Here is a 17712-nt window from a genome sequence, read left to right as displayed (position 1 = left end):
TTGGTTCCAGCTCTGCTTCTATGCACCCTGCAAGAGCTGATACTGTTTCCATGGTAGAACAGTGTCATAAAACTGCCTGTATAGGTATTATCAGCATTCATAACAGTCTCCTGGAGAAACTTTTATTCAAACATCGTAAAGAAAAAAAAATTTAAAAAAAAATCTATATATGGACAGATAGACACAAATCCCCTTCAGGCTAACCTACAGTGTAATATGGTATGGAATGTTTCAAAACATTTTTTCACATTCTTAACAGATCCCCAATCCCACTTTCTTGCAAGCACCACTTTTAGTTACAAATAAAATAACTAAAACATAAAATTCTGAGCGAACTCTGTCTTATCAAGACAGCAGCTGTGACAGGCTACACAGCTCTAATACCCAACATGAGGACGCTAGAGAGCCAAGACAACGTTATACGCGTATTTCACCTCCAGCTCCTAACTTACATTTTTCCAGAATAAAACTGACAAAGTCAAAACCATGTTAGAATCATAGAATCATTGAATAGCTAGGATTGGAAAGGACCTTAAGATACATCTAGTTCCAACCCCCATGTCATGGGCAGGGAGGCCTCAGCCTAGACCAGGTTGTTCGAGGCTCTGTCCACCTGGACCCTGAACACTGCCAGGGATGGAGTTATTTGCCACTTGAGCAGCCTGTTCCAGTGCCTCACCATCCTAATAGTAAAGAACTTCTCTTCTTTAACCTGACCTTCCTCTGTTTAAACCAATTACCCCTTGTCTTATTCCTACAGTCCCTGATGAAGAGTCCCTCTCCAGCATCCTTGTAGGCCGCCTTCGGATACTGAAAGGCTGCTATGAGGTATTCACACAGAGCTTCTCTTCTCCAGGCTGAACAGCCCCAACTTTCTCAGCCTGTCTTCATACAGGAGGTGCTCCAGTCCTTGATCATCCTCGTGGCCCTCCTCTGGACTCCTCCTCCACCTGCTCCATGTCCTTATGTTGAGGACACCAGAACTGCACACAGTACTCCAAGTAGTGTGTCACGAGAGCAGAGTAGAGGAGAGACCACCTCCTTCAACCTGCTGGTCACACTCTTTTTGATGCAGCCATGAACAGCCTGATTGATCACACAGAAAACCACGGCTAATGGCAACAAATCAGCACCATAACTTATCTTACAAATCTCTTTTACTACTAATTACAGCAAAATACTCAAACCTACTGCGATATCTTTACAATTCCTGAGAATCTTTCTGCCTGATCTGTAAGCCTTTTGACCTTACTTATTCCTCTGTCTTAGGACATTTAAACTGCTGGACATTTAGATACATGCTGGTTCCAATCGCTCAAAAACCTTTATTTCCCAAAACATAGTATAAATGCTCCCCCATTTTTAGCCTCTTTTGTTATTTTATACATGATGCATGAAGATAGATGAAGTTCAAATGGCCTAATATTTTCATTTGAATGGCTACCTACACTTTTGCTTACACCACAATCCAGTGCTACTCACCAGTGTGCCTCAGTTAGCTTTAACCTCAGTAAGTTAAAGCTAACAAAAAAAATTAAGAGAATTTCTATTTGAAATAAACTCACAAACCCCCCACAAAAATGCAAAGCTAAATTTAGAAATTTGTACTACATACTTTTTTTCCCCTTAAGAAACATGTATTTTACAGCTAATTTTACTAGTAGGATACGATGCCATAGACTAGAGAAAGTTACTAGCTGAGCAACTAAAACCAGAATTTTGAATCACTGTTCCCTTTCTACAGCTGCAATCACAATATATATTCAGTATTCTCCTATGTTATGGTTAGTTCAACTCATTATTGAGTAACTTGTGACTAAGACCAGCAAGAGTGCATACTTAATCTCTTTTAAATAAAAAATAAAAAATGGCACCTACAAATAATAAAACCCTGACATTGTGAGAATCTGTTAATGTCAACAAATAAAACACAAGGTTTCCTGTAGTTTCTAAATTTTAAACGCAAAATATGTTCTGATAAATGCTTTCCATATTGTATCTAATATAAATAATGTTTACATAGTTATTAAAATATCTATATTTGCAGAAAAAGAAATACTTTCATTCAAGTTTCTCTCTCAAGAGAGTTGTCCCCACCAGTGAAATACAGCACCCTGGTGAACACTTCTTACTTTTTTTAAAGGTAATCAAATACATAAATTAAACCTCTAAATACCCCTTAACCTTGCTAGTATCCACACAAGATTTGTCTCCTTGCTCAGTAAAAAATGGTTTCAAATTTAGTAGAATAATTCCAAATAATAATTCCAAAGAAAATCAAAATGGTTTAAAGGGTTACCAGAAAACAACAATAAGGCTTTGTTTAGAAAGATAATAAAATTCTAAACATGAAACATGGTTGGAGTCTTTTATTTGAATTAAGGTTTCTTGCTTGCTGATTTAAGCTGAGATCAAATTCAACAATTCAAGTAATTCTAATTCTAAACAACCTACCTGTACTAAGACAGCATCATCTAGAGCAGGTCAAGATTATTCCTTAACAATGTGATTCATTGTTATTTTTTCTGCTGTATTTATTTAGATATAGAAAGGAATAAACACTTGTACCATACAGGAATGACTAAGATTGATAGACACAGTAAGCACAGTTACCATATCACAAAGTAGGAGGAAGGCCAGGAGACCTTCTTGGATGGATGAAGAGCTGCTGAGGAAACTTCAAGGAAAACAAAGAGGCTTATACAAGGTGGAAGCAAGGAGAGGCGGCCTGGAGAGAATACAGGGATGTTGTCCAGGAAGCTAGGGACAAGGTTAGGAAAGTTAAGGCCCAGTTAGAATTAAACTTGGCTAGGGATGTGAAAGATAACAGGAAGGGATTCTATAGGTATATTGCAAACAAAAGACAGACTAGGGACAACATGGGCCCTCTCCGAAAGCCATCAGGAGAACTGGCTAACCTGGATTTGGAGAAGGCTGAGGTTCTGAATGGCTTCTTTGCCTCGGTCTTCACTGGTAAATGCTCTGACCACATCACCCAAGTCTTGGAAGGCAGATGCAGGGACTGTGAGAATGAAGACCTTGGGCCCACTGTAGGACAGGATCTGGTTCAAGACCATCTTAAAAACCTGAACATACACAAGTCAATGGAACCTTGGAAACACATTCGTGGGTCCTGAAGGAGCTGGCGAATGAAGCTGCTAAGCCACTGTCCATTACATTTGAAAAATCATGTCAGTCAGGTGAAGTTCCTGATGACTGGAAAAAGGGAAATATAACCCCCATTTTCAAGAAAGGGAAAATGGATGAGCCAGGGAATTAGAGACCCGTCAGCCTCATTTCTGTGCCTGGCGAAATCTTGAAGCAGATTCTCCTGGAAGGCATGCTAGGGCACATGAAAAACAACAAGGTGTTTGGTGACAGCCAGCATGGCTTCACTAAGGGAAAAATCCTGCCTGACCAATTTGGTGGCCTTCTATGATGGGACTACAGAACTGATGGACAGGGGTAGAGTAGCTGATGTCATCTACCTGGACTTGTGCAAAGCGTTCGACACTGTCCCACAGGACATCCTTGTCTCTCAATTGGAGAGACATCAATTTGATAGGTGGACCACTCGGTGGATAAAGAACTGGCTGGATGGCCACATGCAAAGAGTTGTGGTCAACGGTTCAATGTCCAGCTGGAGACCAGTAACGAGTGGTGTCCCTCAGGGATGTCAGCTGGGACCGATCTTTGTCGCTGACATGGACAGTGGGATTGAGTGCAACCTCAGCAACTTTGCCAATGACACCAAGCTGTGTGGTTCTGTTGATAAGCTGGAGGGAAGGAATGCCATCCAGAGGGACCCTGACACACTTGTGAGGTTGGCTGTTGCCAACCTCATGAAATTTAACCATGCCAAGTGCAAGGTCCTACACCTGGGTCAGGACAATCCCAGGCACAGCTACAGGCTGGGCAGAGAAGAGATTCCGAGCAGCCCTGTGGAGAAGGACTTGGGGGTGTTGGTCTATGAGAAAATGAACTTGAGCTGGCTGCAGTGTGCGCTTACAGCCCAGAAAGCCAACCGTATCGTGGGCTGCATCAAAAGAAGTGTGACCACCAGGTTGAAGGAGGTGATCCTGCCCCTCTACTCTGCTCTTGTTGAAATCTGACTTGAGAGTACTGTGTGCAGTTCTGGTGTCAACATAAGAAGGACATGGAGCTGTTGGAACAAGTCCAGAGGAGGGCCACGAAGCTGATCAGGGGACTGGAGCACCTCCCGTATGAAGACAGGCTGAGAAAGTTGGGGCTGTTCAGCCTGGAGAAGAGAAAGTTGCATGGAGACCTCCTAGCAGCCTTCCAGTATCTGAAGGGGGCCTATAGGGATGCTGGGGAGGGACTCTTCATGAGGGACATACATAAGAACAGATGAATTATAAAAAGCAGATGACTGAAAAGGCCTGTGTTACAGGAAGATATCTTTTTGAATGCTTTTCAGTGTTACAGCCTTATGGATGGTTCTCCACTACTTTATAGCACAGTTAGATTGAGCACACCTACTTGAATGAGACATGGATACCAAATCAGGCTTGCTGAAGCTGGGCTCTGGGTTCTGAAATGTAGTTGCTAGATTCCTATGGCTCAGACTCTGATAAATCATGATAATGACAACAGAGAAACTGTGAAAGATGACAGGGAGAGTAAGCTCATGTGCCCCTTTGTGCAGAAATTAGTGAATGCATCCACAGAACAGACATGCAGATATAGGCAGCGCAGGTGAAACTTATCTTGCATGTGATGTTAGACTAACTACTAACACACTGGCATGAAAATGAACAAGCACAAACTCATATATGGAGACCACTGTAGTCCCAAAATGATTTCACAGCTGAAATCAGGCCTCAAAACTGCAACTACCATGCAAGATGCAACATCACATCTAAGAGTATCTTCTACGAGTTTGCTATAGTCCCATTTTGTGATTATAATCAAGTACTGATCCCAGGTAATAAATTCTAAAACCTGCAGAAATATCTAGATTTCAAAAAAAGGAATTATTAGTCAAGGAAAGGCAATGAGAAAATCTAGGTAGACTGTGCAACAATTTACAGAGCACACGGATACACAAACATATACATTTTACAGACAGTGTGCACACTTTTTTCTATACAGTGGGTCATGTGTTTAATGCAATTAAAAATCCTCCTGAGGAATCGCAACATAAAACTTCCCCAGTTGCTTCCAAGCACATTGAAAATCCTTGTTGGCATAAAATTTACATGAAGAATCAGCAGTTACCTCACCACAAAACCCTGCTTCTTTATGCTAATGTTTCTATCATACAAAAAACACTCTGACTTGAGAAATAGTGACATCTCAGTGAGTGAGAGAGGACAAAGTAAGGCGAACTGCAGGTCTTTGATCTGGCTCAAAGAGCTCTGAATTCTTATTAGAATTTCTGCTGGTATCCTAGGAGATGAAAGGGTTTTTTTAAGTCTGACAGTTAACAGAGGGGGGGGACGTATTCAGAAGAGAACAAAAAGAGGAGCACTGAAAAAGATGATGTCATGCCTCAAAATGGCCTTTATCATCTTACTGACATGTTCCACAATGTAGCGAAGTAGTTTCTACACAGCTATTTTTGAGAGCTCAAGATTCTTTGTGGAGACAGTATGGCAGGAGATCACTGCTTTAAGAGGATGGAAAGTTAGAACAGGTCTAAATATAACACATATATTGTATTTCAGGACCCTAAATGCATGGTAATGCTCCAGAGTACTACTTTTAGAAACTATGTTCTGCCTGAAATACTACAACGAAAGTCACCAGTCTACAAAGCTTGTAATTTCAAGTTCTAGCACTCCCATCTTCAGCAAAACCTCACACCATGAGTATGTAAATGCCATTTGCTTCCCTCTGATTCTTCCCACAGGCAGAGTTTGGCCTTTTTTATAAGGAAGATCTTCCAAAACTGATGGCGCCTTGGAACTGATTACCCTTCACCTCAGATTGCCAGAGGCAGCCAACACTGGAGAGAGACATCAAAATCTTTCCCCTGTATGCATTTTTTCCTCTGTAAGGGGAAAAATGCAGGACTCTAGGAGCATTCTGCTTATTTATGTTCAGGCAAATGCATATACAGTAAACTTACCAGGCCACTTATATGCCGTTTGCACACAATAGATTTCTGTACCTTAAAAGAGATTAAAAAGCTTGTCTGTTACTGTCTCTTTTTTAGAGGCTTACTCTTCTTACATTTAGTACAAAAATTGTGCTCTGAACTGTTTCTCAAACTGTTCTTCATTAAACCAGAAAAAGTGATTTCCTGTCAAAGCTTCTTTGTTTCTTAACTCTCTCTACCATCTTCTTTGTATTACATGGAGTGGACACTCTTGTACAACTTTTCCTGTGTCAAACATCCTCCCAGCTGCAAAGAGGTATCTTATAAACATGTCCTTCATTTGAACTCCATCCTAAATGCAAAATGTAAAGAACAACAAAAAAGGGGCTTTTTGGATACCAATCACATCTCCAATTTCCTGAAGCTAACACACATTTTCATTTGAAAGGGAAGCTGATGTTATAATTGGGATTTTACATTTTCACATGAATTACAGACCTCTTTACACTGTCTCACTAGCTGCATATAAATGCATTTTGAGAATAGTTTCATGGATCGTGTTGGAATGAAGTCTCCTGGAAAACTTATGCTAACATCACTAAAAGACTAAGCAATTTGCAACACCAAAACAAAGCAGCATTACAGGGACACACACAAGTACAATGTCAATGAAAGCATGCCTGACAAGCCATGTGACACATCAGTACTTCTCTATTTTCTCCACACAGACTACTAAAATCTGTATCAATTACAAATGATCATGTTTGATGCACGCATAACTATGTTCTCACCAGCCACAGGAAAATTATTTCTTAGAGAACCAGTAAATAACTGTAACTATTTTTGAACTACAAACCTCTCTTTTAGAATGCGATTTAAGGATAAAGCCCCTGTGTTTTAAACTGAGGTACAGGTGAAGAGTGGAGAGGATATTTACATGATATATATACCAGAGATTCCCATTCTATTCTCTCCCTCTTACTACGGATGTTTTCTATATTCTAATTTTTTTTTGTCACGCTCTCTAAACCTCTTATTTTCAAGAACATCTGTAAAACAAAAATGAGGGCTTGCCGTAAACTGCTTTACTTTCTCCTGTTTTCATCTCACCTGTTGCAGAAAGGAAAACCGATTTCTGAGCATAGATTCTCACAACACTAACAAAATCGTGACAAAAACTCCACTAACCTTCTCTCTGTGACAGAATGTTCTTCCTCATTTTATTTTTTAAATTACAGGATATTGCTAGTATTAGCAAACTGGACTTCTCTGAGGTTCAGATACTGCCCCAGTAATACCAGAGAATCACAGAGATCTGACATGTAATGCAGTCATGCCTTTACAACTATGCATATAATTAAAACAGCCATCCAGTAAACTTCATTAAAGTAACAATCATTATTATTTAGAAATAACAACCTGACAATAGTTGTAAAGATGCTCTCTCATGCACTTTGACAGGATGAGTTACTTTCTCCATCAGAAAACCTCTCAAAATCTGTGTGCAACCAGCCGTAAGAGAACTAACTTATTTTAGTTATCAGCAAGAATTACTGCCCTCTTAAGGGAGATATTGAGATGCACTGACCTGAAGCAAGCAAGCACTCAACCTGACATTAGCAGAAAAGGTATCCAATACACTCCAATCAACTCAAAAAGAGTTGCAGAAAACCCTAACAAACCATGCAGAAGGTGAACAATACAAGTTTGTCTGGGGAACATAAAGTACTAAGGGAATAAAAACCAAGAATATACTTCATTTAGCCTTGCTGACTTGATCATTACCACAGCATGCCCATTCTCATTTCTGTTTGTTCTAAGGAAACAAGCTTCCATGAGGCCTACACCTGAACACACAAATATGCATCTGGCCAATTTAGTTAAATAATGACTTAAGAGGACCAGAAGAAAAAAACATAAACAAACATAATTCTTTCACTATTTCAGAATCTCTACTGTAAATCATAGCTGGAGGTATTTTGGCTGTTCAGTGGCTCAGACCAACATGCTTGACAGCAGTATGTGACAGAGGACCTGGAGGGTAGCCATAGCAAAGAAGTTACCAAGAAGGCCCTTAGCTGTGAGTTGTAAGACAAGCAGATGCACATATTTTGCAAAAGAGAAATTAAAGCCAGTACACCAGAAAGGGTCAGAGTCTTAAAAGGGCAAGATTTCAAGATATTTACTTGTATGGCTCAAAGATCATACTGGGGGGAAAAGATGCTTACTTGTAAAGGTAGTATTCAGCTTGATCCACTTCTTCTCGTGAAGAAATGTTGTCAACAAACTGATTGAAAAATAAGAAATAAAAGCCTCAGAGAGAGCACTCACAAAGGATATTAGAAAGAAATACCACTTCAATAAACAAAATACATGCATAACGCATTTAGGTGTCTGGCAGTACTGGAGATCTTCAAGTCTTTGCTTGATCCTATTCTGGTTTCTCTAGACTGCTCTAAGTCAAATCTTTTTAAACTGAGATGACACCACTCCTCACCTCAAAGAAAAGTTATACCCCTTGAAAACATGGAGACCATCTAAGCATAATCCCCCTATAGCTTAGTATCTTGTATTTTTGTTGCTTCTCTCTGAATTTTCTGCTCTTTAGTGACATCCATTAATTTGAGAACATTCAGCTCATTTTTTTCCCCAATTTTGAGCGAGTCTCAACACGTCTTACTTCTCTCACTAAAAAGTAATCTTTTCCCTAAAGTTTGCCTGCTGTGCCTATTCATACTATGAATTCTGAAGGACAGGGGCAATAGCATTTTGTATTTCAGCACACATATAAATAACAGTAAGAAAATACATCACCCCCCATGCTGTAAAGCACAATGTTATTCTCATTTCAAACCTTGTCTACTCCAGACAATCTTCCAAAATTCCCAGTGCTATCAATTATTTAAATAAAAACAAAGTTTTTCTTACCCGGGCTATTGTCAAAGAGCTGACAGGTAGCTTTCTTTCATAGGTTCTGTCCATTAAGTGGGCTAAGTCGGCTGCAGAAAACAGAAAAAGAATATGTTTAATTAACTGGCATTATAGGAAAATCTGGCAGAACCATCATGTAGACGTAGAAAAGAACCTCTGTCCACAAAATCAAATTATGTTTCCTTGTTAACCATTTTGAGGTTGTATGAAAACAATACTTTCAATTGTGCCCTTGCAACCTGGAAAGCCAACTATATCCTGGGCTGCATCAAAAGAAGCATGACCTGCCTGACCGGTCATGCTGCATCAAAAGGAGCATGACTGAAGGAGGTGATCCTGCCCCTCTATTCTGCCCTCATGAGACCTCACTTGCAGCACTGCATACAGTTCCGGTGTCCTCAACATAAAAAGGACATGGAACTGTTGGAACAAGTCCAGAGGAGGGCCACAAAGATGATCAGGGGACGGAAGCACTTCCTGTATGAAGACAGGCTGAGAAAGTTGGGGCTGTTCAGCCTGGAGAAGAGAAGGTTGCATGGAGACCTCCTAGCAGCCTTCCAGTATCTGAAGGGGGCCTATAGGGATGCTGGGGAGGGACTCTTCATGAGGGACTGTAGTGACATGACAAGGGGTAATGGGTTAAAACTTAAACAGAGGAAGTTTAGATTTGATAAGGAAGAAGTTCTTTACTGTGAGAGTGGTGAGGCACTGGAATGGACTGCCCAGGGAACCTGTGAATGCTCCATTCCTGGTGGTGTTCAAGGCCAGACTGGACAGAGCCTTGGGTAACATGGTTTAGTGTGAGGTGTTCCTGTCCATGGCAGCGGGGCTGGAACTTGATGATCTTAACTATCCTTAACTATTCTATGATTCTGTAATTACTGTTAAATACTTTAACAGAAAATAATACATGGAAAGATTCACAACATGGTAATTTTAACTTAATAAAAAGAAGGGGGGGGGGAAGCAAACTACCCTATAATGTGTTTGATTAAAATAGTATAACTAATATAACTTACAAAAAATTCATGAGCAGATGTCCTTAAAATTCACACTTGCTTTCAAGCTTAGCATTTGCTGCACAGCACTTCTGGAATGCATTTGTCCTTTATTTTACAGTGAAACAATGAAACACAGAAACAAACAGTACCATACCCATGATAAGCTCTATAGTCAGAAACAGCAATTCAAAGAAATCCTGTTAATCAAACCGGGCATTGTGCCTGTACTCTATTAATTTCAGAGCACTCCGCTCCAATAGTCATATAACAATATTGATTTGACCATATAAGAATTTCAAGCTTCTGACTGTTGAACAGGTAGCCAATCATTGCATTTAATGAATTTAATTATAAGTTATATTAATTTGAAGTTTTAGTTTTTTAGTGTTCCTGTAAAATAATAACTCAGGAAGAGTAAGCTGCTTATTGTATGATTAATGTCAGCTTCTTTATGTTTGATTCTTTAATGAGACACAAGCTGATGATATCCTATCTACAATATTTTGAGACTTCAACCACTCTATTCTTCTGCATCTTCCAGAGCCAGGAATCCAACATATTCTCTCTGCATCACCAGCATCTTCCTTCATCCTTTGCACCCCAAGACTGCAACTGTTACTAAACCAGCCTCTCCTCTGACACATCTCAGTCCCGTTACTCATCCTTCCATCCAGGCACTAGTCCCACTGGTCATCCTTCAAGAATTTATGGTTTGGCTCACTTTACGATTCGTTTTCCAAAAAGCTCATCTGACCTTCACACCTGTCATTGAAACATGAAGTAAGCACAGCTCACAGCATCACATCAGAAAAATAAAGCCTTCCACTCTGGTAAGGTGGTCAGGGGTTAGAATCAGCACTGTACCAGTAACATGCTATGTCTCAAAGAGATGCAGCCCATATCTGCTCCATCCACAAACACAGTGATATCACTCTTCATCATGTTAGAAAACACACCTGTACTGCTAGTGAATACTGCGGGGTATGCAGTTCTAACAGTACAAATGGCATTCCATGCTACTCTCACCTTGTAGTTATTCCCTCAAATTATAAAATGTGCAGAGATTTTGCTCCAGTAAAATGACAGAGCCTTGATTTGGAATAAAAATTGGCTCTTAGTCTGTACAATGTTGCTGTCTGCCAAATAGCGGTATTTTGTGTTTATATAACACCCTCCCTCCTGAGGCACCTTAAGGTGCTCTTCAAAACACAAAAAGAGCATTTATCTCTGGCTACAGGAAGACAAGTATTTCATGACCATGGAAACAAATGGAAATCTGGGGCAACATTACTGAGCAATTACTAGCTCCTAAGAAATACAGCACAGGATGCTGAACTGATGTAGGCCACCAAGGTCATGCTATACAACTAAAACAGAGGATCAACTTTTTTAATAGTAAAGAAATTTCTGTGGGAATACGCTTACAAGAAGTGTCTGTATTTGACTCTGTACTACCCATCTGTCCAGCACTCACAAATGTAATGATGGAGCATGCAGGTAAAGACTATGGGGGCATTCTCAGTAGTGCTAGAAGTTACACCAAAAGGATGCTGCAGTCAAGTCACCTTGTCAGGAACCAAGAACTGGCTAAATCCTTGCCTAAACATACTAAGCCTGCTGTCCTCCAACATTCTTCGTCTGCATTTCAAGATAGCTGGTAAAAAAATATTCACTCTGAAATCTGCTGTGTTTCATGACATAGCAATGTGGACCTGTGACAGGTTGGGAGTTTATTATCTATTCCAGAAATAATTTTGTTTGCATTTTCCTCTGAAAAATAGAAGGCAGTACCTAAGACCACTCTGTGACATACTCAGTGCCTAAGCTTAGCACTTCTTTTGTTTACCTACTCATGAAGATGAAGAGCCCATTTCAGGAAACACTAAGTACCTATGCAGAATATAAACGAAATGAATAGAATGCTATGAGTGCAAAATCCCAGGACTGTTACCCATTTACATACAGGCCTCCTCTGGGAGAGATCACATACAGAATTTTAATGACTGACCTTTTATGCTGTCTACAAAGCTACATCTCTCCATCAGAACTTTACCATGGAAAGCAACATGAAGCACATATCTATCAGCTCCAGTATAAGACTCTCAATAACATGAAAGCTGATTAAACCTTAAATAGGAGACAGATCAAGCTAGTGGGAAAGTTTGTTTCCAGAAAAACAGCTGTTTCTGCTGTAGTTTCCAGATTTGAATAATCTTCAGTTTTCTCTGAAAAGCACCTAAAATATTTTTTTCCTCATATTCATGATTTGAAATAATTCAGATAACTTTTGTAACATGTTTGTTTCATAAGTTGCCACTCAATAATCAAGATAAAAGCTGCTTCTTAGTTCAAGACTTCCCAACAGAAGTACTAGAATGCAAGGATGTCAATGTCCAAGTCTCCTGCCACTGTAGGTAGTAAAACTGGAGAACTAACATTGGTCTATGAACCAAACAGATGTTTTAATGGCCAAAATAAAATTCTACATACATTCTACTATATATATGTTGCAAATGCTTTTCTTTGATAGCCGCTATCATTTGATAGTCACTATGAAAGAGGACACTAGTAGATATAACCTCTCATCACATTACCTAAAAATACAGTTCTACAAGATGATTTTTTTAAAAAAAATTAATTTCTACATACTGAAAAGTTCACGAATTTAAAGAAATTAGCAAAACAAACCATTAGCCTGAGATGACGTCATTTAACTTCTGGACATGACTTCACAGTTTTCTCTACAGCACTGGTAGCTTAGATTTCATGTTCGCTTTTTTTTTTTTTTTTATTCATAGAAACTCAGCATCATGCTGCCTTCAACAGGGTGATTCAGGACAATGTTTGGGAAAATACTGTCACTTTCCAAGTTAGTGGTTATGACATCTAATACCAGCTTGGTGACCTAGGAGATCAATCCAGTTTCATTTTGATCTGCAGTGTTTACCTACCCACAGCATGTAGCAACATCAACAAGTGGCACATTTTGCCACCATACAAGGATGCTACGCCCTTATTCTTAGAAGTGGCCCACTCCAGCCAGCGTTTAAATCCAGTGATGAGACAGCAACAGGAAAGTGGATACAACTACAATGCAAAATTTACTTGTCATGGGAATGCTGAGCAGAGCTAATATCTTAACTCACAGGCTAACATCTAATTTTCTGTATAACAAAAGCCCTGATTTATTTTAGATACCCAATTAAAATACAAAGGCAGGTTGAGGCACATACTTTGTCTTACAAATTTAGATGCTCCATATTTCTCAGTATTGCCACATCCCTAGCATCTTCTGAAAACTAGTAGAGTTTTGTACCAAAAAAGGCTTTGAATGGAAATTATTCAAGTTTCTAAAGGCAGCACTGCCACCTGGTGTTGCAGATAAACCATTCTGGGCACCATGAGGTTTTCTAACAAAAAAAAAAAGACACTGTCTTACTCGGATTCCACCTTCCCCATGTATTCTAATAACTGATATTCTTCTCATCAAGATGGTTACTGTCACTTAATTACTTCCAGACAGGTTTCTAAATTCTAGCAGTTTGTAAATTCCAAATCAACACATTTTCAGTTCCTCCCTTTTTGAACAAATGTGCTTCTATATATAAAATACAGCCTTGTTTTTTCCCATGCTTTCTTCAGTACTGAAGTTCAGCAAAACTTAGTAATACTTGGAATGCTAAATTGAGACTATGGAGAATAGAATAAAGCATATCTTACATGGACACAGTAAATGAGTTTAAGCCTGGGATGGCACCATATCACTGCAGCAGAGAAATGGAGCAGATTTTAAATAAAAAATATTTCTTTTTCCTTTAAATGCATTCTTACAACATAGTTTTGCAGAATAACAGTTCTGCAACAGTGTTTGAAATACACAAATAAAAGAGCATCTCCTCCACACAAGGAATTCATTCTAGCTACAACACACTAGATTATATGTGAAACCACACAACTGACAGCTACACACCAGACGTCTGCAGGGCTGTCTCCCCTATGAAAATGCTAATACAGCTGACACTGTGTTAACTTGTTTTCTCTTTTCTGTGAGCACAAAATGAAAATGCAAAGTAGTTCTTTGAAAAGCATGGAACAGACATCTGCTTTGGATCAAGATCATCAGCAGAACAGCATGAAGACTTGCCAAGCAGTCATGAGGGGTCTTGCCAGGCCCAGGGAAAGCCAAACATGGACTGTACCAGCACTTGCACAACAACATTTTCCTCTACAATGGATTTCTGTTGCCAAAATAAGAATCCTTTTTCATCTGGAGGTGACTGATTCAAATGCATCTCAGGCCACTAGACTGTGCCTCCAGCCCCAAAATAGTGCATGATCAGCCCTATTGACAGTAAAGGGTTAAAAGTTATTAACAGTCTCTGCAGGATCCAAGCTACAGTCATGAGCGCCTACCAGCTGTTTCTGGCCCATGTACAGTAGAACATATCGACAATACCAACCTAGATGGTTATAGGCAAATAACAGAAACAAGTTAGTGCATAAAAACTACTGAACATTTATTGATCATTTACTCATCAATGATAACTGACCATTTTGTCTGTCTTCCTGCCTGACAAAAGCCCTTGAATTTCACCTGCTGCTTCTTCTTTCAGCCTCATAATATGTGTTACAATTAGCAACCACAGTTCAGGAGCCCGGGAATGAAAAATGGAAGACAAAGGTAATGCATTAAGGAGTCTCCAAAACACCTGCGGTATAAAATTTGTATGTATCTTTAGCATGGAAAAAAGTTTTGTATGATGCTTTCCATTTAACACAGTCACCAAAAAGACAGTGGAATGTCATTTCAAATGTAAACTAGCGAAAGAATTTAGCTATGAAATTCATATGAGAGAACTCACTACCATCTGGGATACAGTTTAATGTACAGATTCTTGGAAATAAAGGCATAGTTTCATTTTTCCTAACAGAAAAATCTAAAATCTCCACAAGAAATATAACTCCTCTTGCAAAACTATGAGGAAAATGTTTTCAAACATGAATTCCCTGTAATAATTACAAAATAGGTCTTCTTTTTTACTGCATTACAATCAAAACAATCATAGAATCATATTGTAAAATCACAGAATGATTTGGATTGGAAGGGACATTAAAGATCATCTAGTCCCAATCCTCTGCCACAGGCAGGAACACCTTCCACTAGATAGGTTGCTCCAAGCACTGTCAAACCTGGCCTTCAACACAGCTATGGATGGAGCAGTCATAACTCCTCTGGGAAACCTGTGCCAGCACCCCACCACCCTCACAGTAAAGAACTTCTTAATATTTAATCTAAACCTTCTCACTTCCAGTTTAAAGCTATTCCCCCTTGTCTTGCCACTACATGCCCTTGTACAAAGAAATCTCTCCTGTAGGTACTAGGCCCTCTTCTTTAGGTATTGTCAGGCTGCTGTAACGTCTCCCTTGATCTTTCTCTTCTCCAGGCTTAACAAGCACATCTCCCTCAACCTAAATTAATAGAAGAGGTGCTCCAGCCCTCTGATCATCTTCATGGCCCTCTTCTGGGCTTGACTCAAAAAGTTCACATCCTTCTTGTTAGGGGGCCCCTACACTGAATGCAGGACTGCAGGTGTGGTCTCACAAGAGTGCAGTAGAGGGGAAGAATCACCTCCCCTGACCCGCTAGCCATGCTCATTTGATGCAGCCCAGCATACGCTGGCTTTCTGGGTTGTAAGCACACACTGCCAGCTCATGTTGAGCTTCTTGTCAACCAATACTCCCAAGTCCTTCTGCTCAGGGCTGCTCTCAACTCAGTCTGTGCCCAGCCTTTATTTACGCTCAGGATTTCACCAATCCAGGTGCAGGGCCTTGCACTTGGCCTTGCTGAACTTCATGAGGTTGGCATTGGCCCACCTCTCCAGCTTGTCAAGGTCCTTTTGATAGCATCCCTTCCCTCGAGTGTTATCGACCAAATCACACAGCTTGCTGTCATCGGCAAACTTGCTGCGGGCGCACTCAATCCCACTGTCCATGTCACCAACAAAGATGTTGAAAAAGACCAGTCTCAACACCAATCCCTGAGGGACACCACTTGTCACTGATCTCTACATGGACATCGAGCTGTTGACCACAATTCTTTGAGTGTGATCATCCAACCCTTACCCACCAAGTGGTTCATACATCAAATCCATGCCTCTCCAATTTAGAGACAACAATGTCACACAGGACAGTGTCAAATGCTTTGCACAAGTCCATGTAGATGACATCCCATGCTCTTCCTTTAACCATAGTATCAATGAAGAGGACACTTGGAGACAGTCTTAACTATCAGACACAAAATTATGACATTCATAAAAACCTTGAATTTTGTCAAAGAAAAAAAATTAGCTTGTAGAACCCAAACATTAATGGGAAAATTGTAACTTATTTCTGCATTATAGCTTTGACCATGACAGATTTTTAACGAGTTGAGCAGATTTTGACATAGATACTCAGAAGCATATTGCTCCGTAAATTTTTTAATTTTGAAATACTTACAGATGATGAGCTAGTCTAATGTGAGTGCAGGCTGCAATTAGTTAGTCAAAGTGTAGAAAACGAAATAAACTTTTCTTACCTAGGCTATGATCTTCTTTTTTTCTGTTTTCCCATTTTGAGCTGTCCACATAGGCTGCAGAAAGAATGTATCTTCTTCCTAATGAAGCAAGAAATCACTAGGTAAGCCAGGTTGCTTAAGACACCTCTAAATAAACTAATACTTTATTAGATATCACCTTTTTCTGTCACATTTACTGAGTTAGATGCATTAAACTGTCTTATGACACAACTGTCAGCAGCAGATACTGTAACAGTTCAGTTCCTTCTATGTGGATGAACCATCACCTCATCATTTTTAAAACACAAAAGCTCTCCCCTAAGTTTTTTTCCGCAGGAAACAAATCTTTTTAAATTAAACTCCATATGTAAGAAAATTATAAATTTGTAAACACAGAAAAAAACCCAAAACAAATAACAGCTTCTTTGTTCCCACAGGCCTTTATCATCAAATGCTAACACTTAGCTATATGTAGACATAAACACATAAACAAACAAACAACAAAAAATGGAATACACACCAAAAGGCTTTTCTGTTGTTGTTGCACAGTTATTTTTTTCATCTGTAAAGACCTGTCTCAGTGGAAATGAAAACTAGATGCTAATCTTGGAAATACTCCATTTTTGTTCATTTCCCTTTTTTGCATCTCCTGTGAAATGCAAAGTTTGCTCAAATGTTTTAAGCATTTTTTTTCCAAATACTATTTTGCGCCACTTTTGAAATCTGCTCAAGACATGTTCTAGCTTGTGAAACAAAACAGAAAATGTTTAATTTGGAAGAACAACCTATGTTTGCGCATCATTCACAGATGATGAGGCCTTGAAAATGCATGAGGAATATGTGGATCGTTTTTTTTAAGGAATATATAGAAATACATGCAAGGGGTTGTGGAAATCCATGTTAAGAAGCAAGAAATAGACATTACTATGCTACACAGAATTCTTAGCTGTATCTTGAAGCCTTTATCTGAAAATCTACCTGATACCACTGAAAGTTTGTTGCTCTTGTGTGAAACAATTTTTCTCCTTATCATTCTTATGACATGAAATTATACAGACACATCTGAACATCTTAGCAAGTTTTTGTCAAAAAAGACCAGGTACCTGGCATTCCACAGTCATAATGTGAAAAAAGCTGCAATGCTTTACCAAACAGTTGGAAAG

At 39.4% G+C, this 17712-nt stretch overlaps 1 protein-coding gene across 1 annotated transcript in view; it reads right to left on the bottom strand.

The window, feature by feature from the left end:
* The window catches only part of MRPS27 (mitochondrial ribosomal protein S27), a 47296-nt gene that overhangs the window by 28364 nt on the left and 1220 nt on the right, over positions 1-17712 (bottom strand). The window contains exons 2-4 of the mRNA XM_005155021.3: positions 16571-16648; positions 8990-9060; positions 8290-8348 (exon numbers count right to left, since the gene is read on the bottom strand). Of these exons, the coding sequence (XP_005155078.2) occupies positions 8290-8348; positions 8990-9060; positions 16571-16648 (208 nt within the window). The remainder of the gene's footprint in view (positions 1-8289; positions 8349-8989; positions 9061-16570; positions 16649-17712) is intronic.

The sequence above is a fragment of the Melopsittacus undulatus genome, chromosome Z (assembly GCF_012275295.1).
Source record: "Melopsittacus undulatus isolate bMelUnd1 chromosome Z, bMelUnd1.mat.Z, whole genome shotgun sequence".
Lineage (NCBI taxonomy): Eukaryota > Metazoa > Chordata > Aves > Psittaciformes > Psittaculidae > Melopsittacus > Melopsittacus undulatus.
Note: the sequence above shows the minus strand (reverse complement) of the source record. Positions and strands in the feature narration are given on the sequence as shown.